Below are 20,691 nucleotides of genomic sequence, written 5' to 3' on the forward strand. Positions count from 1 at the left end.
CGTGGATCTACATTTATGATGGAAAGAAAATGCGAAGCGGTACGAGAAACTCGAGAAAGCTTATCAGACCAGTTTGTGAGTATGTGCGTTAAAGGTAGTGCACATTTTATATGTGAAATGCTGAAATGCTGCAAATGTGATAGCCTTTATACTCAGGAGTTTTTTTTACTGTTATTAAAAAAAAAAAAAAAACATTTCATTAATAGATATAAAAAATATCTTTAAAAAAACATAGTAGGAATGATAGTAGGAATGTCTTAAAATATTGATATATACATTTTTGATTAGCACTTTATTTTATTCATATATTTTTGAAGCATATATTAAAATTAGCCAACATTTAAATTAGAAGCCTAATTTGCGTGCTTTTCAATTCACTCAGTCGGCCTTTTGTTTAACAGTCTGGTGAATAGCATTGGGAGACCAAGACAAGAGGGTGATATAACATTTACTGAAGCCGGTTGATGGTCAGGAAAGCTATAAAACACACACACACACAGCAGCGCAGCATATGGCAGTCCAAAGTTACGAAGGTTTGTGTACTTCAAGAATGATCAAAGTTTTGTTGATGAGTTTGCAGGTTAGTGTATGAAACTGGTGTAACTGTGCAAACTGAACGAATAGAAATAGCCACATTTATTATGCAATTTCTCACTATTTAGCCTTGAATAGGTCTTTCATTCAAGCTGTCACACCACACAACAACATACTTGTAACTTAAAATACATTGTGTTGGCTATATGAAAGACACATGTTCACAATAGATCATCCAGCTATAGCTTTTGTAAATATAATTTTCCTATGACAATGATTTGGGTCAAATATGTTTGAAAACTATACGAGTTGTGCTCCATGGCACTGTAGAATTTTGACTCTGACCATTGGCGGTGTGTGTGTTACTATGTAGAAAATATTTTAGAACGTGCCATGTCGTCCACAGACATGTCCGGTGTATGTGTGTGTTCCTTTCATTTTCCCCAACCGCACACACTTTACCAATGTTGTGTTGAGAAATTTTTTTCAAAAAGATAAACAACAAGCAACCCAATTTACTGTATATCTGAACAAATTCCTGATATATATATCGATAATCATTGGGAAAGTCTTCCGATTATCGATTCATGGAAAATGCATTGATCCCAAGCCTAATAGTTGCTTGAAGTCATCTTATTTTGAAAGCATTCTTGGTTACTTCTGTGAATAAAACACTAAATATAAATTTCACACACATGTCATGCTTGTACATTTTCATATGTACAAGCGAGTAATTGTTCACACGTTTTTTTTTTTTATACCTAGCACCAAAATTGTTCTTGCAGCTATGGTTCTGCTACAAAGCATGCACGGTATGATTGCTGTAACCCATTAATATAGGCGCTGGATTAAATATAGACCGCTTACACAAGAAGTTACTGAATCCTTCCGTTTTCAAACAAGCTCTTTGAACTATCTTGCTATCAGCAGTTTCAATAAGCATACTACTCATACTTCCACTAACTGTAAAAATAGTTCTGGATGATACATTGTAATGGATGGATGGTTTATGAGTCAATGAGGCAAAAATCATTAGATTGCTTCAAAAAACACACCTTTCCTCAACAAGCCAAATTATTTTAAGCATCATTCATTTCCGTAGCACAAACGGTTTGGGACGAGTTACATGGTTTAAGACTTAGGGCTAAGGATTTAGAAAAGCATCACTATCCCCAAGTAAGAGTGATAGTAATAGTGACTCTTGCCTAAGCATGCCTTCTGTGAGACATCTGAAATGCCTACATTAATTACCATGATGAGCTGATCGTCATTCAACGCCACAATCAAAAAATAGCCATTTTACGAGTAAAAAAAAAAGGTGTTTTTCAAACCCTGAAACATTTATGATAATGAGCGGCACTAGGCCTATAGAAAATATAAATAGCACTTGAAAGGGGACATAGAGTTGCTAATATCAAACATTAAAATGAGAGTGAGAGAGAGAGAGAGAGAGAGAGAGAGAGTTTAAAGTGTGTAATGGCATGCCAGAATGCACACAGCTTGATTTCATAGACAGTTTGAAAATGCAAGCTGTTCTAGTTTGCCACCAAACAGCACCAACCCGCCTCTCAGATTAGCATTCATATTCTTCTCACCACAACTGTACAGAGCGGTTATCTGAGTCACCGTAGACTCCGTCCATTCGAATCAGTCTGGCCATTCTCTGTTGACCTCTCTCATCAAAAAGGATTTTTTTTTTGTCTGTTTTTGGCACCATTCGGAGTAAATCTAGAGACTGTTGTGCGTGAAAATCTCAGGAGATCAGCAGTTACAGAAACACTCAAACCAGCCCGTCAGGCACAAACAATCACGCCACAGTCCAAATCACTGAGGTCACATGGATAACATGATGTTATGCTCTGCACTGCTGCCACACGATTGGCTGATTAGATAATAGCATGGATGATGTACAATTGTGTTGAGAAGACTATCATCTCAGAATGCTTATTTTTAGAAGTGGGTTGGTACAAGGGGGTTTAGTGTTGTGGCGGATCGGTGTATAGATACAAGTTATGTGAAAACAACTTGTGTATGACACAATGATTAAGTATCTATAACTTGTGCATTCAGATGGTGCTTAATAAATGCATGTTAAAACACTGTAGAGATCAAAGTCAACATTCGCAAACCATTTTCCAAATATTTCCAAATGAAATGGAATAATACATTTTTCCACCACTAGTATTGCAAAACATGTCACATCATTGGTTGGACAAACAGATAATCTCAACCCAAACTCATGCCATCGGTGGAGACAATGTTGCTGTGCTGGGTTGATTGTGATGTTCAAAGAAACATAGAAACATAGCAATGTATTGAGAGTTTACACGTGGACCTGAATGGTTTACTTAAAGTTGTCTCATCTTATTAAGCTGGGAGAAGAGAAAGTATTTTAACGAAGAAAAAAAGACATCTCTTTTAAATACATTATGAGATGCATTTTGCTTGTCATGAGAGAAGAAAGAAGGCCTCTCAGCTCTTAGTGGTTTTGACAGTGCATAATGCTGAAAAAAGTTATCGTTTCAACTGCAAGTTATTAGAGTAGATCTAAACACAGTCGTTCTAACACATCACATTAAAACTGCCTTAGGGCAACTGTAACGATCTGGAAGCATTAAGGATACGTGGCATTTCATCTCCCTCTCCCTGTCTCTTTCTTCAATTGACTGAACAATCTCAGAAAATGCAGTCAAATAAAAAAAGGAGTCTTCGCAAGAACCTCGCTGAGTGTACCCCTCAATGATCTAGAACAAATCCTCTTTGTATCGCTCTGAAAGCTACAGCAGTTCACGATCTTAGTGTTTGTGTGATAACACGCTAGAGCCGCGGCAGCGCTTAAAACCTGCTGCTTCTAAGAGCAGAAGAGCACGTGTTTCACCATTTTTGACCAAGAAGGCTGGAATTAAACAGCACAGGAGGCTTCTGTCACTCTGAGCATCCTGTCGTCTGTGGCAAGATTTCTCTCATTTCTCTACCTTTCATAAACCAAGGACCACTTTCATAGCAACAACCCCCCACCCCACCCACCAAATAATTCAAACAACGTAATTCTTTAATCTGATGAAAGAGGTTCACCCCAAAATGAAACTTCTGTCATCATTTACTCACCCTCATGTTTCAAGGTTGTTGCAAACCTGTATGACTTGCTTTCATAAAACAGAAAAGGTGACATTTGGAAGAATATCCAGGCCATTTTGTTGTTCATACAATGAAAATGAATATGAACTGGGGCTTTCAAGCTCCAAATGGCAAAAAAATTAAAAATAATTATTACTTTTGCATTATATTCTAAGTCTTCTGAAGGCATATGATAACTTTGTGGGGCAAACAGACCAAAATTAAGACGTTATAAACAGCGGCCAAAAATGTTTGAGCGTATTTTTAATATTTAGGCATTTTAATTTAATAACAAATTGCCATATTTTTTTATTATTTTATAATTAAACATATTTAACTTGTATTAATGTAATTAGGTAAAAATGACTCAATTCAATTTGATGCAAATTCGCTATAAAATTGAAATGCGTAAATCTTAAATAGGCAAAAACATTTGAGTGAAGATAGAAAGTCAAACATGAGAATTTCATTATTTGGATTTTAATATCCCTTTAATAATTTCCAGTCATTCAAAGGAATAATACACTCTGCAATCTATGTTAATCTGTTATTATTGCCATATTGACATTTGAAATAACACTAAAACCTTCATAGAATTAGCTAGATCACGTAAATGCTAAATGTTACAGAAATTAAAATAATTTACGACGATCAACTTAAAAAAAAGACACAATGCATACACACAATACACACTTTGTAATGTGCTTATTTAAGCATCAGTAATCAAAATGTGCATGTCAAACACATGCAAATACTATGAATATCTACATAAAGATGCTCTACCATCAGGAAATGTCCTAATTGCATGTACTTTAAATTATAAACATTCAATTTGAACTTTCATACAGTTAAACTTATATTTAATGACACATAGTGTAGTGCATCACCATTGTTAATTTTTGTCTGCCATGATTTTACAAGATTTTTGTTCACAATTCAGTTCGTTTTTACCTGGCAATTTTAGATGAACCACCGGGAGTGGAGAATTTCATTTTAATGTAGATTTCTGATCTGCCAGAACACAAAGCATGCTTTCATTTAAGTTGTGGATTTTTAAGCCTGGGAAAAGCAGAACCACTACTGTAAAATTCATATCAGCATATACATATCACATACAGCTTTAATGCATCTTGATGTTAAAGTGAAATGAAATCACACCCATGTATGACATAAAAATATCCCACATGTGAATGATTTATCATAACACATCAAATCTTTATGTTAGGCACTGCTGACAAAGTGTCGACTTTATGGCTTGGAGGCAGAGTGGGTGGACGATTTCTCTTACAGTATCAGGAGCATAAGCGGATTAATCCAGAATTTACTGACAGAGTCAAATCAAAGACTCTGGATCAAACGGATCACCTTAGAGGAACAGTGGATTTTTCCTGGTGGATTTACAAGAGATATAAAGGAAAAAAGTCAAGATTAAATATATGCATTTGTGGGGGTTAACAGACACTGAGAACAGTCATAAGCATGGTGAACTTGCAGTAATGCATTCCCTCCAGTGACTTATTGCTTTTATAAAACCATGGAAATATGTTTTAAAAAATAAAAAGCAATGTTCCTACTGAGTGACAGCTTAATTTAAGCTAAATCTGCAAACCTGACATATTTTGATTTCATTTTTGCTTTTAATTGCATAATTGCAAACAAATTGGGTGTTTGAACAGCCCCCGTTTTTGCAAGCATCGCAAACCTTAAAAAATAAACAGAAAATAAAGCATCTTACATCACTGTTTTTGACTAATCTTTGACTGAACAAACATTTTCTGAAGGTTAAGCATGTCCTTTCATAGACCCTTACTGAAAAAGAACACATTTTTTTTTCCAAGCCCTTTTATGTACCTTACTTGTGGAAAGTGCCACTAGGGATTTTGCTATAGGCCTGAAACTTGCTGCCATAATATGGACTTTAATTCATGTGCAGTCATAATTGGGCGTATATTGGAACAATCCGTTCTATAAACTATGCATTTACAAACACGCATTTTGTTCAAAGGCTTAGTTAAGACATTTTGATCCCAGTTGGACTAAATTGTTTTATCTTTTTGGAATCTCACAGGCTCTGTGTGTATATTTGTATGCATGTGTGTGTGTGTGTGTGTGTGTGTGATTGGCATGAACTGTGGTTGTGAACACAGAAACATCAGTCAAGATCTGGGAGGGGTGTGAAACATTTGCTCTCAGTTCAGCTACATTAGGACAGAACGTCATAACCAGAGGGTGCACTCCACCCTACACACACACACACACACACACACACACACACACACACACACACACACGTTGGTGCAGCTATCATTTTGAGGACTCTCCATAGACATAATTATTTCTATACTGTACGAACTAAAGATTATATCCCTTAACCTTAACTCTCACAAAAAACTTTCTGCATTTTTACATTTTCAATAAACTTTGTTTTGAAATTTTATGTTTTTTAAGCTATTTTAACTATGGGGACACTAGAAATGTCCTCATTAACCACATTTATAGCATAATACCCTTGTAATTACCAGTTTGTAACCTAAAAATAATACACACACAGAGTATTTATACCAAATGCTCACAGAGGCAAATATGTTTAGCCAGCACAGAAAAACAAACATCATGCCGGAGACGCCGGTTCGAGTCCCGTTCGGAGCCGAGCGACCAGGGCCGGTTACATATACAGTCACCTAAAGGATTATTAGGAACACCTGTTCAATTTCTCATTAATGCAATTATCTAATCAACCAATCACATGGCAGTTGCTTCAATGCATTTAGGGGTGTGGTCCTGGTCAAGACAATCTCCTGAACTCCAAACTGAATGTCAGAATGGGAAAGAAAGGTGATTTAAGCAATTTTGAGCGTGGCATGGTTGTTGGTGCCAGACGGGCCGGTCTGAGTATTTCACAATCTGCTCAGTTACTGGGATTTTCACGCACAACCATTTCTAGGCTTTACAAAGAATGGTGTGAAAAGGGAAAAACATTCAGTATGCGGCAGTCCTGTGGGCGAAAATGCCTTGTTGATGCTAGAGGTCAGAGGAGAATGGGCCGACTGATTCAAGCTGATAAAAGAGCAACTTTGACTGAAATAACCACTCATTACAACCGAGGTATGCAGCAAAGCATTTGTGAAGCCACAACACGCACAACCTTGAGGCGGATGGGCTACAACAGCAGATGACCCCACCGGGTACCACTCATCTCCACTACAAATAGGAAAAAGAGGCTATAATTTGCAAGAGCTCACCAAAATTGGACAGTTGAAGACTGGAAAAATGTTGCCTGGTCTGATGAGTCTTGATTTCTGTTGAGACATTCAGATGGTAGAGTCAGAATTTGGCGTAAACAGAATGAGAACATGGATCCATCATGCCTTGTTACCACTGTGCAGGCTGGTGGTGGTGGTGTAATGGTGTGGGGGATGTTTTCTTGGCACACTTTAGGCCCCTTAGTGCCAATTGGGCATCATTTAAATGCCACGGCCTACCTGAGCATTGTTTCTGACCATGTCCATCCCTTTATGGCCACCATGTACCCATCCTCTGATGGCTACTTCCAGCAGGATAATGCACCATGTCACAAAGCTCGAATCATTTCAAATTGGTTACTTGAACATGACAATGAGTTCACTGTACTAAAATGGCCCCCACAGTCACCAGATCTCAACCCAATAGAGCATCTTTGGGATGTGGTGGAACGGGAGCTTCGTGCCCTGGATGTGCATCCCACAAATCTCCATCAACTGCAAGATGTTATCCTATCAATATGGGCCAACATTTCTAAAGAATGCTTTCAGCACCTTGTTGAATCAATGCCACATAGAATTAAGGCAGTTCTGAAGGCAAAAGGGGGTCAAACACAGTATTAGTATGGTGTTCCTAATAATCCTTTAGGTGAGTGTATATATATTAGGGCTGTCGGTTTAACGCGTTAATAACGTGCGATAAACAAACATCTACACAAACATCTACGCAATTAATCGCAACGCTTTCCTGAGAAATTCCTGAGAAATGCAAGCTTGTAGTACCACCTGTTTACTCCAGAGGGCAGTAAGTGAAATTTCAGTTTTGTGAGCAACACACAGTTTATTACAGTGAACAAAACATTAACAAAGCTTCAGCAGACACACAACATAAACATACGTTACGTTCTTGCTTTCAAAACACTTGAAGGAGTGCAAATGCGAACTAAGGGATCTCAAGATGTGTTTAAAGACTGAGTATTAAACTATATTTAACTTGACACAGTGACCTAAACATTTTATGTTTATGACGCAACGCACCCGAGACGCGACACAAGCATGTCTAACGCAGGTCGTACGGTCTTTAGCTCACAAATATTTAATTACCAACAAGGTTAAGGATGTGTCCTTTAAACTGTTACACCATTTTTACCCAGTCAATCTTTTTTAAGAAACATGCTCCCTGAAATAGATCCACTTTGCTCCTTCAGTAATGCTGTAGATGAATCTGCCCCTCACATTTTTGGGGAATGTGTCCACGCTGTACTATTTTGGAGAAAATTTGTTTGTTTGTGCATACCTCTATTTTAACTAGTTTTTCTTTGCTTTATTAAGACATTTTATTTGGTTTTCACAGTTTTGATAACTTAAGTTAATATTTTCTGATTAATCTGTTTATTTTTCTTGCCAAGTTTTTTATACATAAGTGTAAATTTATGTCTATAAAGCCCCTATTTGCACTGTTTTGTAAAGACTTGAAATATTATTTAAATACTCTTTGTACCTACAACAACTCTAAAGCATTGAAAAACATTGCACTATGTAATGAATATAATGTCTTGGCATTATTGTAAAATATATCTGCAGTATTGAGACGTACCCTATAAGTTGGCTAACAAATCTAAAAATAATAACAATATATGTGATATTATATTTCTGATTATGCTAAAATTATTTAAATATATGTACGTATAGTAACGTGATTATTACTCCAGATTGGACATACTGACACACAGATAAAGTATGAAAAGTCAGATCATGCTGCAATCACATTTCAAATGTGAACAAGCCTGCAGCTCACTCTCTTTTCCTTGATCAGTCTCTCTGGTTTCAGACAGAGGTCAGGACGGCTGTGTTGATTTTCACAGCAAGTCTGTCTACTCACAAACAGATGTTACATTTCTGACCCAGGCCTAATATACTGTTTCCTGCTCAAATTCATCAAGACGTCTTACCCTGAAGTAAAAACTGTTGCCTCGAAAACAACAGAAAAACAAAAGACTGATGTATGATCCATTTTCAGATCATGCTCAGATGTTAAAAGCCCTACAGTCCACTCAAGCTTTTTTGTTGTGGTGCACAAAGTAATTGAATGAGACAAAAATGGATGGATAAAGGCATCTACTGGAAATCCATATTGCCCTTAATATTTCTGGGCAGCTAGTAATGACATGACATCATCAGCTCTTGCCCTGCCAGCTCAAATTCATTCCAGATCTCCTTCCTGTCCATTCAGAAGCAACCCAACAGAATCACACATGACACTTCCTGTTCCAATCTGTAAAACAAATGCTGTTTAAAAGCTGTAAGGAATGAATCACAAATTAGATCTCATCAATATCTCAATTGTTTCCTAGAAAGAAATGAGATTAAATGGAGAACAAATAAAGACTTTCCGGCTTCTACATTTTTTTCTGCTGAGATAAAGACACCAGCAATTCTACATGTGTTTAGCTAGGTTTCCATCCATGTATTTGTATGCGCATTTTCGGATATCATATAAAACACCTAAGATGGAAGCACATTTACTGAATATACTAATATTGAATGTATTAGTAATACAAGATGTGCAATCAAAAAAGTCATGTGACCGAATAGGCCTAACTCATTCATAACTGGATTAAACAGCGGACCAATCATCATGTCTGAAATGTTGCTCTGGTCATCCTGAAATAACGTTTCAAAAAATCCCAAAACGTCCAAAGCCTGCGAAGAGTTTGCAGAGCAAATAAGTACAATACAAACTTGAACTGTGCCACAGAACAGGCTTATTGAAACTTAAAAAAAATATATTATAGATCTGCATGGCAAAGACATAAGGAAGGAGGAACGCACACACACACACACAGTGCTCCCAGAACTGTGTGATGCACTTATGCTCCAGAGACAAGTTGTTTTAATGTTTTGTCTGCATGCTCTAAACCATTAATATTTTAGTAATCAAAGAGTCACAGTGACTAGAATTTCTCTGGAAGTGATCATTTTGTTATTTTGAACATAAGGAATAAATACGTTGCTTTATTCTCACATTGTCTTTGCGATATTATATTTTTTCGCATGAATGAAATTCGCAGCTTAGTTCTTAGATTTGCCAAGACACTAAAGTCTGCAATCAGGTGTCAAAAATATTAATATACATGTCTCATCATCTTTTTCAAAATGACTAAAGACCAAATTATCTGATTATAATTATTGTTATTTTATTAGATATTTATATAATATATATATATTTATTATCAGGTTTGGGGAGCAACATAATATATCTAATGGGATTACGTATTTAATAATTTAGGTGAGGTGTCCTAATCACACCAGCTCCATACTGGGGTACCTCAGGGTTCAGTGTTTGGGCCACTTCTGTTCTCTATGTACGCAACATCACTGGGACCCACCATCCAGGCACATAGTTTCTCTTACCACTGCTACGCCGATGACACACAGCTCTACTTGTCTTTCCAGCCAACGACACCACAGTGACTGCTCGAATCTCTGCCTGTTTGGCAGACATATCGGCCTGGATGAAGGAACACCATCTACAGCTTAACCCAGCCAATACTGAACTCCTTGTCTTTCCAGCCAACCCTACTGTTGAACACAACATCACCGTGCAGCTGGGTTCAACTACAGTAACGCCTTCCAAAATGGTCAGAAATATAAGGGTAACCATCGATGACAAACTACATTTCACAGGCCACATCTCACAGACAGCACGGTCATGTAGATTTACACTCTGCAATATCAGGATGATAAGACCCTTCCTCTCTGTACATGCAACACAACTTCTTGTTCAGTCACTTGTCACAACTAGACTGGACTAAAGTAACGATCTCATTGTAGGCCTCCATGCATGCATGATTAGACTCCTGGTCTTTAATGAACCAAAGACAGCGCATGTTACACTACTCCTTGTCTCTCTTCACTGGCTGCCGGTTGATGCATGTATAAAATTCAAGGGCCTGATGCTGGCATACAGAACAGTCACCGGGTCTGCTCAAGCATACCTAAAATAATTTCTGCAGAGCTCCAATCCCACCAGAAGCCTGCGGTCGGCTTAGGAACGTCACCTTGTTGTGCAAACACAAAGAGGCACCAAGACACTTTTCTCATGAAAAGTTTTACATAAATTACGAGTTGCTATTTCATATGGTCTCACATGATGTTGTTCGCATATACTCATATGACTTCATCACGTGCAAATTCCCAGATGTCTAATGCGGAAGTAAGCGCAAGATCTGCACAAGAGGCATTAAGGACATGCTTATTAATATTATGCCCTTACCCAAACCCCTTATCTAAACTTAACCAATCAGTAGTGTGTGTAAAAATGATAGGAAGCTGTTGTGCAGTGCATCTGTGGACGCATCCGTGCATGTTATCTCCAGTCCAGACACACTCAGAGAGCAGGTCTCTCGGACCAAGAGACGCATGGAGTGAACACACACATTGAGGTTGTGTTTGCACAGCTGAGTAACAAGGTTTCTGGAGGCAACCACGTGTTGACCGAAACCTTGGGCTGTTCAACAGATGGTATCACGCCCTGTCATACACACAGTGTTCAGCCTCCTCCATAAATTCATTACAGCACTGGACCCACATAGGTCACAGCTTACTTTTCAATCATTTTAAATAAATTATGTAAAATGCTAGGATGATAAATCAACAGAGAGGAAGTTGAGGTGAGAAAGTGTGAGAGAGAAAGAGGAAGAAGCAAAGAGAAAAATTATGAAGAGGTTCGGGTTTTCCTGAAAGGAAGTTGCAAGTCTCCCTGCCTCTACTTTCTTGTGTTTGAATATACAGGAATAGCGCAAGTTCCAGTAAAGCTCTGATGAACACATGGCCAAACAATGTCCTGAATATGTCTGCTTTGTGGGCTTCAGGATACAAACACAAAGTATGTAGAGCAATCAAACACGTTGAAAAGACACATTTCAGATTGGAGATGCTGCCATGAATGGAGTTAAAATGGTTCGATGGTTTTTATGCAGAACACATAAATTATTAAATAAGGTATTAGGGTGTAAGAAGACATACAGACCACTGTTTCCTGTTCACTTAAACACATGCCAGATATCTTAATACTCACACTTCCGGATGCATTCAAACCTCATACCTGCTAATGAGTTGTTATTTTTTTTTCTCACTCTCTCCATTTTCCCTCAACATTTCGCTGTGCACACTTTCCACAAAGCACCAGGCATATGTATTAACACTGACAGATCTCACAAGCTCCAAACCAAAATCGGTTTCAACCCTTAAGCATTTAACAGCTGTGGATCAATTAGCTCCCTCTGTTACCCATAAAACAAAAAATTAAATACTTCAAAGCCAATGTTAAAAGCAGTAACACCTATGAGAATGCACAACACAGCAGGAGGCTAGAGTGAACATGGAGCTACACAAACGCTAACAATCCCAAGACTCCAAAAACAGATTCTGGAAGTTCTGTTATAAAGAAAGAAAATAACTTTGTAAATGCCATATGCATTAGTTTTACACAAAGAACATACATTCTGAAAGAAGTGTCATGAAATTGTGAAATCTGAATGAATTAAAGGAATATTCCAAGATAAAAGTGTGAAACAAACTGCAACCAGTGGACCGATTTCCAAATTAATGGATGGATGGATTCTATAGAATCTACAGCACGAAACATACTGTGCGACCAGTGTAGCCCAATTACCGAACGAATGACTCGTACGAGTCGATTCTTTAGAATCTACAGCACGAAACATACATTACGACCAGTGTAGCCCAATTACCGAACGAAGGACTCATATGAGTCGATTCTTTAGAATCTACAGCACGAAACATACATTGCAACCAGTGTAGCCCAATTACCGAACGAATGACTCGTACGAGTCGATTCTTTAGAATCTACAGCACGAAACATACATTACGACCAGTGTAGCCCAATTACCGAACGAAGGACTCATATGAGTCGATTCTTTAGAATCTACAGCACGAAACATACATTGCAACCAGTGTAGCCCAATTACCGAACAAATGACTCGTACGAGTCGATTCTTTAGAATCTACAGCACGAAACATACATTGCGACCAGTGTAGCCCAATTACCGAACGAAGGACTCATATGTCCTTGGGCAAGACACTGAACCCCAAGTTGCTCCCAATGGCAGGCTAGCACCTTGCATGGCAGCTCTTATGCCATTGATGTATGAATGTGTGTGTGAATGGGTGAATGAGTCACAGTGTAAAGCGCTTTGAATACCGTTAAGGTTAAATGCACTATATAAGTGCAGACTATTTACCATTTACATACAGCACGAAAAGTGTAGTCCGATTACCAAATGAATTACTCTTTTAAGGCAGTTCTTTTGAATCTTTAGCGCAAAACATACAGTGCGACAAGTGTGGTCTGATTCCAGAATAAATTACTCTTTTAAGCCGGTTCTTTTGAATCTAAAGATTGAAACATACAGTGTGACAACTGTAGTCTGATTCCTGGATGAATGACTCTTTAAGCTGGTTCGTTTCAATTTACAGCACAAAACGTACAGCATGACCAGTGTAGCCCGATTCCCAAACAAATGACACTTATAAGATGGTTCATTTGAATCTACACTTTGAAACATACAATGCTTCCTACTGAACTAGAGAATCAATAACTTATTGAACCACAAGTCATTAATTTAGTCATGTCTGACTTAAAATGAACCAAAAATTCAGAGAAATTACTGGATGTTTAAGTAGGACAATGTGTAGGTAAAGATTCACATTATGAGTGAGTTTTCTTGTAATTTGTGGTGTTTTATAAAATGTATTAAAAAAAAAGTATACATTATTTTAATTAAAAAGTATTTATGAACACAATTTTTGCAAGAATCTGCTCTGTTAAAAATTTAAAATCTCATCATTTGGTAGCACACTGAGGGCAAAAATCCATCATGAATCGCATTTCTTATGATGTTTTTTTTTTTTTGTTTTTTTTGTTTTGTGGACAGAATCATGCGTTTGGTAACCACTGGAAAAAATGTTGACTTCCCTCAAGTTGAAAAAAGTAACATGTTAGCAGAAATGCACTTACAATGGATGTCTATGGTCCATCTTTGCATGTTTGCCCTAAAGATTTCCTTTGGGGTACTAGACTTTAGTTTCATGGAGAACTACTAAAACACCTCTGTTAACCATACAAACTAGATTGCAAAAGTTTTGTGCCACACGTCACAGGGATCAACAGTAAAGATTTTTTTTTCTGCTGCAGTAGTTCACATTTTTTAATTTTCGCTCGCCCACCACAAAAAAAAAGCGACAAGTATTTCTTACATTTTCAGTAGACTTTTTGTCTATGATTTTTGTATACGACCGACAGACAGACAGACAGACAGACAGACAGACAGATAGATAGATAGATAGATAGACAGACAGACAGACAGACAGACAGACAGACAGACAGAGATAGACAGACAGACAGATAGACAGACAGACAGATAGATAGACAGAGATAGACAGACAGACAGATAGATAGACAGACAGACAGACAGACAGACAGACAGAGACAGACAGACAGACAGACAGATAGATAGACAGAGATAGACAGACAGACAGACAGACAGACAGACAGACAGACAGACAGACAGATAGATAGATAGATAGATAGATAGATAGACAGACAGACAGATAGATAGATAGATGATTGACAGATAGACAGACAGACAGACAGATAGATAGATAGATAGATAGATAGATAGATAGATAGATAGATAGATAGATAGATAGATAGATAGATAGATAGATAGATAGATAGATAGATAGATAGATAGATAGATAGATACGAGCAGCAATATATATTACTTTCAAATAAATGACTGACATGGTCTATGTGCACATCTGAACACAGTTGTGTCAAACATTTTGGGGGGCATTTTCTCTAGGTTCTAAGTTGGTCTCTAACCCTGGTTCTGAATTCTGGTCTCTAGGTCTGATTTTGCTTATTTTTCTAGTTTGGTTTTGGTTCTGGTTTCAGTTCTGTTAGTAGCCCTGTTTTCGGGTTCTGTATCTGATTCTGTATCTTGCCAAGGCTGTAATTCTGTTGGTCTCTATAGCTCTGGTTCTGGGTCTGTCAAACACACCTACGCCTCCCGGGGACCGCATACATGGCATTCCTCTCCTCCGCGTTTTCCTTTGGCACATCTGCAGGGATCAGACTAAACAGAGATTCCCAGCATTTCCTAAAAATCCCATGTCATTCTCTGCCTAACGCTTGCTCCACTAACCCACATTACGCGAAAACCAACAGATCCAAAAGTCACTCCAGGTTACAAACACAGGCAATGCGCTCCATCGAGACACAAAATGTTTATTATGAGTAGTATGGACAGGGAATGCAAATACCGCTATGAGAATGGGTAAGAAAACGTTAGAGAAAGCAAACCCACAAAGCATTTCCTTTATAGGAGTATATTTGGGTGTGTAAAACGCACCGGGAGCGCACGGATCAGACCACGCCAGATCCTTTACGCGCTCATTCGCATTGAAAACAACACATTCCTGCACATGTGTGATATTTAATACTGGTGTTAAAAGCCATATGGTTCAGTTTAAAAGCAGTAGTGAGCATCTCCTTACCGTAAACTCCAACATCTACGCAGTTTTCGGAGGTTTATGATCCGAGAGCGCAGTATGCGCGGCTTGGATGAGAGCTGTTCACACAACTACAAGAAGGAGGAGAATGTGTGTTGATCTGCACATTTACTCCCTGTTAGCGGCTCGCCCGGTTCTCCGAGGCTCTCCGTGGACTGGGAGCCGCCTGGCGACCATTTCTGAAATTATACGGATGAGTATGAACGCCAAATGTTCCTCTCACTGTTACGATTTCTTGTGACATATAAAGTATCTTCCTCTAGGGGGCGATCGGTGGCTCTTAAAGACGTATACACCATTTAATTGCGTTCAAATTCCAGCAGGTTTTTTGTCTTGTTGGAGGCATTTGTATAGTCAAAAGTCTAATATTTTAATGCTATATTAATTGCAATGATTTATATTTGATATACAGCCTGAACAATTACCCCAAAGTGTGTTTTTTTTTTTGTGTTTTGTTTTTAATGATTCACTGAATATCCAAACCAATAATCACAAATGACTGTGATTGGTCGATCTTGAGCAGCGCTAAGAAAGTAACAGTTACCACATGTTCAATACTAGCTTTCTGCTGCTTTAGCAGCGTTCTGGACAATAATTTACCTCTTAACTATGACACTGAGGGGCTTTAATGGTCATTGAATTACTACACAGTTAAAATAGAAGAATTAGACTCATCGTAACAGAGCAATTAAAGACAACTTGCTGGTCACTCAGCACCTCCAATTTCTACACTTATGCTAATTCTTATGCTAATTATGATTATATCCACTGAGTTTACAACATCTGTTCATAACAGGGGTTAAACAGAACGTTTTCTGATTATTAAATGCAATTAAAGTGTTGTCAGCAAAGAACTACAAAATAACTCACAGAACAAACAGCAGGAAAACCCTTCAAAATCTGTAATATAAGGTATAACATTAACATTTTCACATCAGGACACAATTTAACTCATTAGTTTGATTGAAAAGCAACAGGCACAATCTGCTGTTTTGAAGTGCAATGACAGCTAAACATTTTTATGTTTATTTTCTTTTATATTTTGTTACATTTTTATTCATTTTAGGTGATTCGAGTTCTGTCATACATGTAGATCCAGAAGTATTGTGTGTGTGTGTGTGTGTGTGTGTGTGTGTGTGTGTGTGTGTGTGTGTGTGTGTGTGTGTGTGTGTGTGTGTGTTTGGTGTTTTTTAGGTTATAACCTGGTAATTACAAGGGTATTATGATATAAATGTGGTTTATGAAGACATTTCTAGTGTCCCCAAAATTTAAATGCCTTAAAAAACATAATAAACAATTATGAGGGTTAGGTTTAGGGGTTAGGGGATATAATCTATAGTTCATACAGTATAAAAATCTTTATGTCTATGGAGAGTCCTCATAAGGATAGCTGCTCCAAAATATGTGTGTGTGTGTTGGGGGGGGTGATCTCCATGGTTATACTGTATTTTATCACTGGAGAATGGACTTTGGACATCTTATAAAGCATGAAAGCTAAATATAGCATCCAGGAAATACACACCAACATTTATGTAATTAAAAACATATCTTGACCTATGTTAAGGTTGCTGATGTATTGAAGCCAATATTAGAAGTCCCCAATTGTCTACATGTGTCTAATATATCTATATCTATATATATATATATATATATATATATATATATATATATATATATATATATATATATATGTATGTGTGTGTGTGTGTGTGTGTGTGTGTGTGTGTGTGTGTGTGTGCGTGTATGTGTGTACACTGATGAGCCAAAACATTATGACCACTCACAGGTGAAGCAAATACTGTTGAAAATCTCCTGACATCTCTAAATCTCTCCACATGTCAAGGTCTGGATGGATAAGATGGTAAGCAAACAATCAGTTCTTGAAGTCACTGTTTTGAATGTAGGAGAAATGGGCAGGAGTATAGACCTGAGCAACTTTGTCAAGAGACAGATTGATATGACTAGACGACTGGACCAGAGCATCTCTGAAATGGCAAGGCTTGTGGGGTGCTTCCGTCAGCAGTGGTGACGAGTACCTACTGACAGTGGTCAGAGGAGGGACAATCCACAAACTGGCAACAGGGTGTGCGAGGGCAATGAAGGCTATCCCATCTGGTCCGAACCGACAGAAGATCTACGTACTGTGGCACAGAAAAGTTTAATAATGGTTTACGAGCGGAATGTGTCACATCACACATAGTGCATCTCACCCTGCTGCATATGGGGGTGCGTAGCCGCAGACCAGTCAGAGTAGAGTTAATGTCTTGGCAGGTCTGTAATTATTTGGCAGCACACGTAGGACCAACAGCATATTAGGCAGGTGGTCATAATGTTTTGGCTCATCAGTGTATATACAGTATATGCACACACACTGTTTCTCATGATCTTAAAAATCTTTTGATCTACAGACTTCCTCAAATGAGTTTTGTTGACAAATTCAGAATCGCATCCAACATGGCAAACATTCATAAAAATCAGCTCAAGGATTGCTGCACGAGCTCCCCTCTCTATCAGTGGGTTTTAGACTTCCTGACGGGGAAACCCCATGTGGTGAGCGTGGGCAACAGAATGTCTGAGTCCATCACTTTCAACATCGCTTCACCTCAGGGCTGTGTCTTAAGTCTTCACTTCCTGTACACTCAAGACTGTGTTGCCACTTTCAACTCCAGCTACATCATAAAGTCTGCTGACGACACAGCAGTGGCATGTCTAATCACTGACAACAACAAAAAGGCCTACACTGAAGTGGTGGAGAACCTTATGCGCTGGTGTGAGGAAAACTCCTTACCTTTGAACATCAGAGAAACTAAGGAGCTAATAGTGGACCTCAGTAGGAAACAGAAGTGGTGCAACACTCCTCTTAGATCAACAGGGCCCCCATGGAGAGTGTGAGTAACTTCAAGTAAATGGGTGCTTTTGTCTCAGAGGATTTGACATGGATATCACACATAAACCAGCAAGTCATAGGAAAGCCCACAAACGCCTTTACTACCTAGATGCCTCAGGAGGTTAGGCCTTCACACCCAGAACACCCTGTCGGGGTGTATGATTGCCGGGCATGGCATTTGCACTCTGCGGAAATGAGAGTCCCTGCAGAGAGTGGTATAAATGACAGCTGAGCGAATCACCCGATGTGCTCTTCCCAAACTAGAAAAAATATGCATCAGAAAGAGCAGGACTAAGGCCATCAAAATAGTTAAAGATCCCAGTTACCCTAATAATGACCTGATCACACTGACTCAGACAGGACGGCACTTCCGCAGTCTCAAAGCCAGCACAGAGAGACTCAGGACTTTGGATCCTTAATGAAGACACTGCCAGGGGACAGCACTAAACAACATCTGAACCCCATAAAACTCCATGACATCTACGTATATTCCTGACTATACATACTGTATAAACACCAAATGCATTATCAGTACTACTTTGAACACTACTGTACCATGTGTGCCTTATCTACTATTTGTGAACACATTTCTATGCACAATTCTATAAAAATTATTTCACACTCTATGCCTTCATGACCGAAAGAACTAGGTCGCGAGTACAAGCGGTCGAAATGGGCTTCCTCAGAAGGGTGGCGGGCTTCTCCCTTAGAGATAGGGTGAGGAGCTCAGTCATCCGTGAGGAGCTCGGAGTAGAGCCGCTGCTCCTTTGCGTCGAAAGGAGTTAGTTGATGTGGTTTGGGCATCTGGTAAGGATGCCCCCTGGCTGCCTCCCTAGGGAGGTGTTTCAGGCACGTCCAGCTGGGAGGAGGCCTCGGGGAAGACCCAGGATTAGGTGGAAAGATTACATCTCCACACTGGCCTGGGAATGCCAGACAGAGCTGGTTAATGTGGCTCGGGATAGGGAAGTTTGGGGCCCCCTGCTGGAGCAGCTGCCCCTGCGACCTGACTTGGGATAAGCGGTTGAAGATGGATGGATGGATGGATGGATGGACTCTATGCCTGTGTGTTTACTGTATGTGTGTGACATATAAAGAAGACTTTGACAAAAGGTAGATACTTTGAAGAAGCAATAATATCAGATAGATTTGATTTGCTGGTAACACTTTACAATAACTTTTTATTCGTTAACATTTGTTAACAACATTAATTAATAAGTGAATTTACTATTGTTGTGAAATGTGGACTTAGAAATGAACATTAGAATTGGTATTGTCATATTAATTACACTAAAGCTCATAAATGTTATACCTTAACTTTATGAAACAGTAAAACCAGAGCGCTCTGCCGTCACTGGTTGATTTCTGGCTGATCAATTACACGTCATTCGCATTTGATATTTTGAACTCTAATATAAATGTCATGACAACATGAGCAGCTGTCTGTGACTGCAGAGATGATTACTTTATGACTTTACTGCCATCCTGGTGATGAGTTTCCTTCTATGAGCGCATCTGTAATCAGTTTCCACCACACAACTACAAACCTATGCCTTTACGGGAATACAACTGAAACTGGCTTTAGATCAGTGACAAAGTGCAACCTATATCAGCATCATTTATTGCCCTACCACACACCACACCAACTCTTCAACCCATCACAAGTCCTTCTTTTTCCCAGACACAAACATTTGGAAACACATGTGTTGTTCTGTGTGACCAGCTGAAGATCATTTTGAGTGGAAAATATTTTGGGAAAGGACCTAAAACCCCCAGTTATTCAGAGACAATGCCGTCCACAAAAAAACTACTGCATTTCTTGTCAAGTGCATGTGTAAGTGCAGCCGGTGTGGCTGTTTTAGGTTATGGGATGTCTACAAATTGGGCTGATTCCACACTCAGCTGCGCACCCATTTCTAGTGATATATTCAATGGGACTGCCAAGCTCACAATCCGTCTTTTTAATGGCACTGAGGAAAAAAATTCCTGCCCGAGGTTTGATCAATTTGGAGAATCTGTTCAAGGTAAGTTGTTTATGTTTGGCTTCAGATAAAATAATTTCGATTTTGTCACGCTGGATTGTACAATTTTACATCTTAAACTGTGAATTCATGCTGCGGTCTCTCAGGAATCATATCAGACAAATCATAAACATTTAAATTCAAGTTAAAACGTCTTGGATTTACTGTAGATTTCAATGAATTACGTAAACAGTGGCCCTGAAAACTATTTAGATGTGTAAGCCACACATAAAAATGTATGAATGTCATTGCATTAGAAAACAAAATAGTGGCATAACCCGCTAAAAATGGTCTGTTT

The 20,691-nt window shown here is 38.6% G+C and overlaps 2 protein-coding genes across 6 annotated transcripts in view; one reads left to right on the plus strand and one right to left on the minus strand.

Moving 5' to 3' along the window:
• Positions 1–15,615, minus strand: part of LOC127627051 (receptor-type tyrosine-protein phosphatase epsilon-like) — a 107,077-nt gene extending 91,462 nt beyond the window's left edge. For 2 of the 5 annotated variants that reach the window (XM_052103264.1, XM_052103259.1), the window contains exon 1: positions 15,474–15,614. The gene's annotated coding sequence lies outside the window, so the exon portion shown is untranslated. Of the gene's footprint in view, positions 1–15,473 lie in introns of all 5 variants that reach the window. The other 3 variants (XM_052103261.1, XM_052103260.1, XM_052103265.1) reach the window with 2 other exon arrangements.
• A 4,546-nt stretch (positions 15,616–20,161) lies between these two features.
• Positions 20,162–20,691, plus strand: part of LOC127626409 (clarin-3-like) — a 3,403-nt gene continuing 2,873 nt past the window's right edge. Inside the window, exon 1 of the mRNA XM_052102147.1 lies at positions 20,162–20,396. Within this exon, the coding sequence (XP_051958107.1) occupies positions 20,162–20,396 (235 nt within the window). The remainder of the gene's footprint in view (positions 20,397–20,691) is intronic.

The sequence above is a fragment of the Xyrauchen texanus genome, chromosome 33 (genome assembly GCF_025860055.1).
Source record: "Xyrauchen texanus isolate HMW12.3.18 chromosome 33, RBS_HiC_50CHRs, whole genome shotgun sequence".
NCBI classification, from domain to species: Eukaryota; Metazoa; Chordata; class Actinopteri; order Cypriniformes; family Catostomidae; genus Xyrauchen; species Xyrauchen texanus.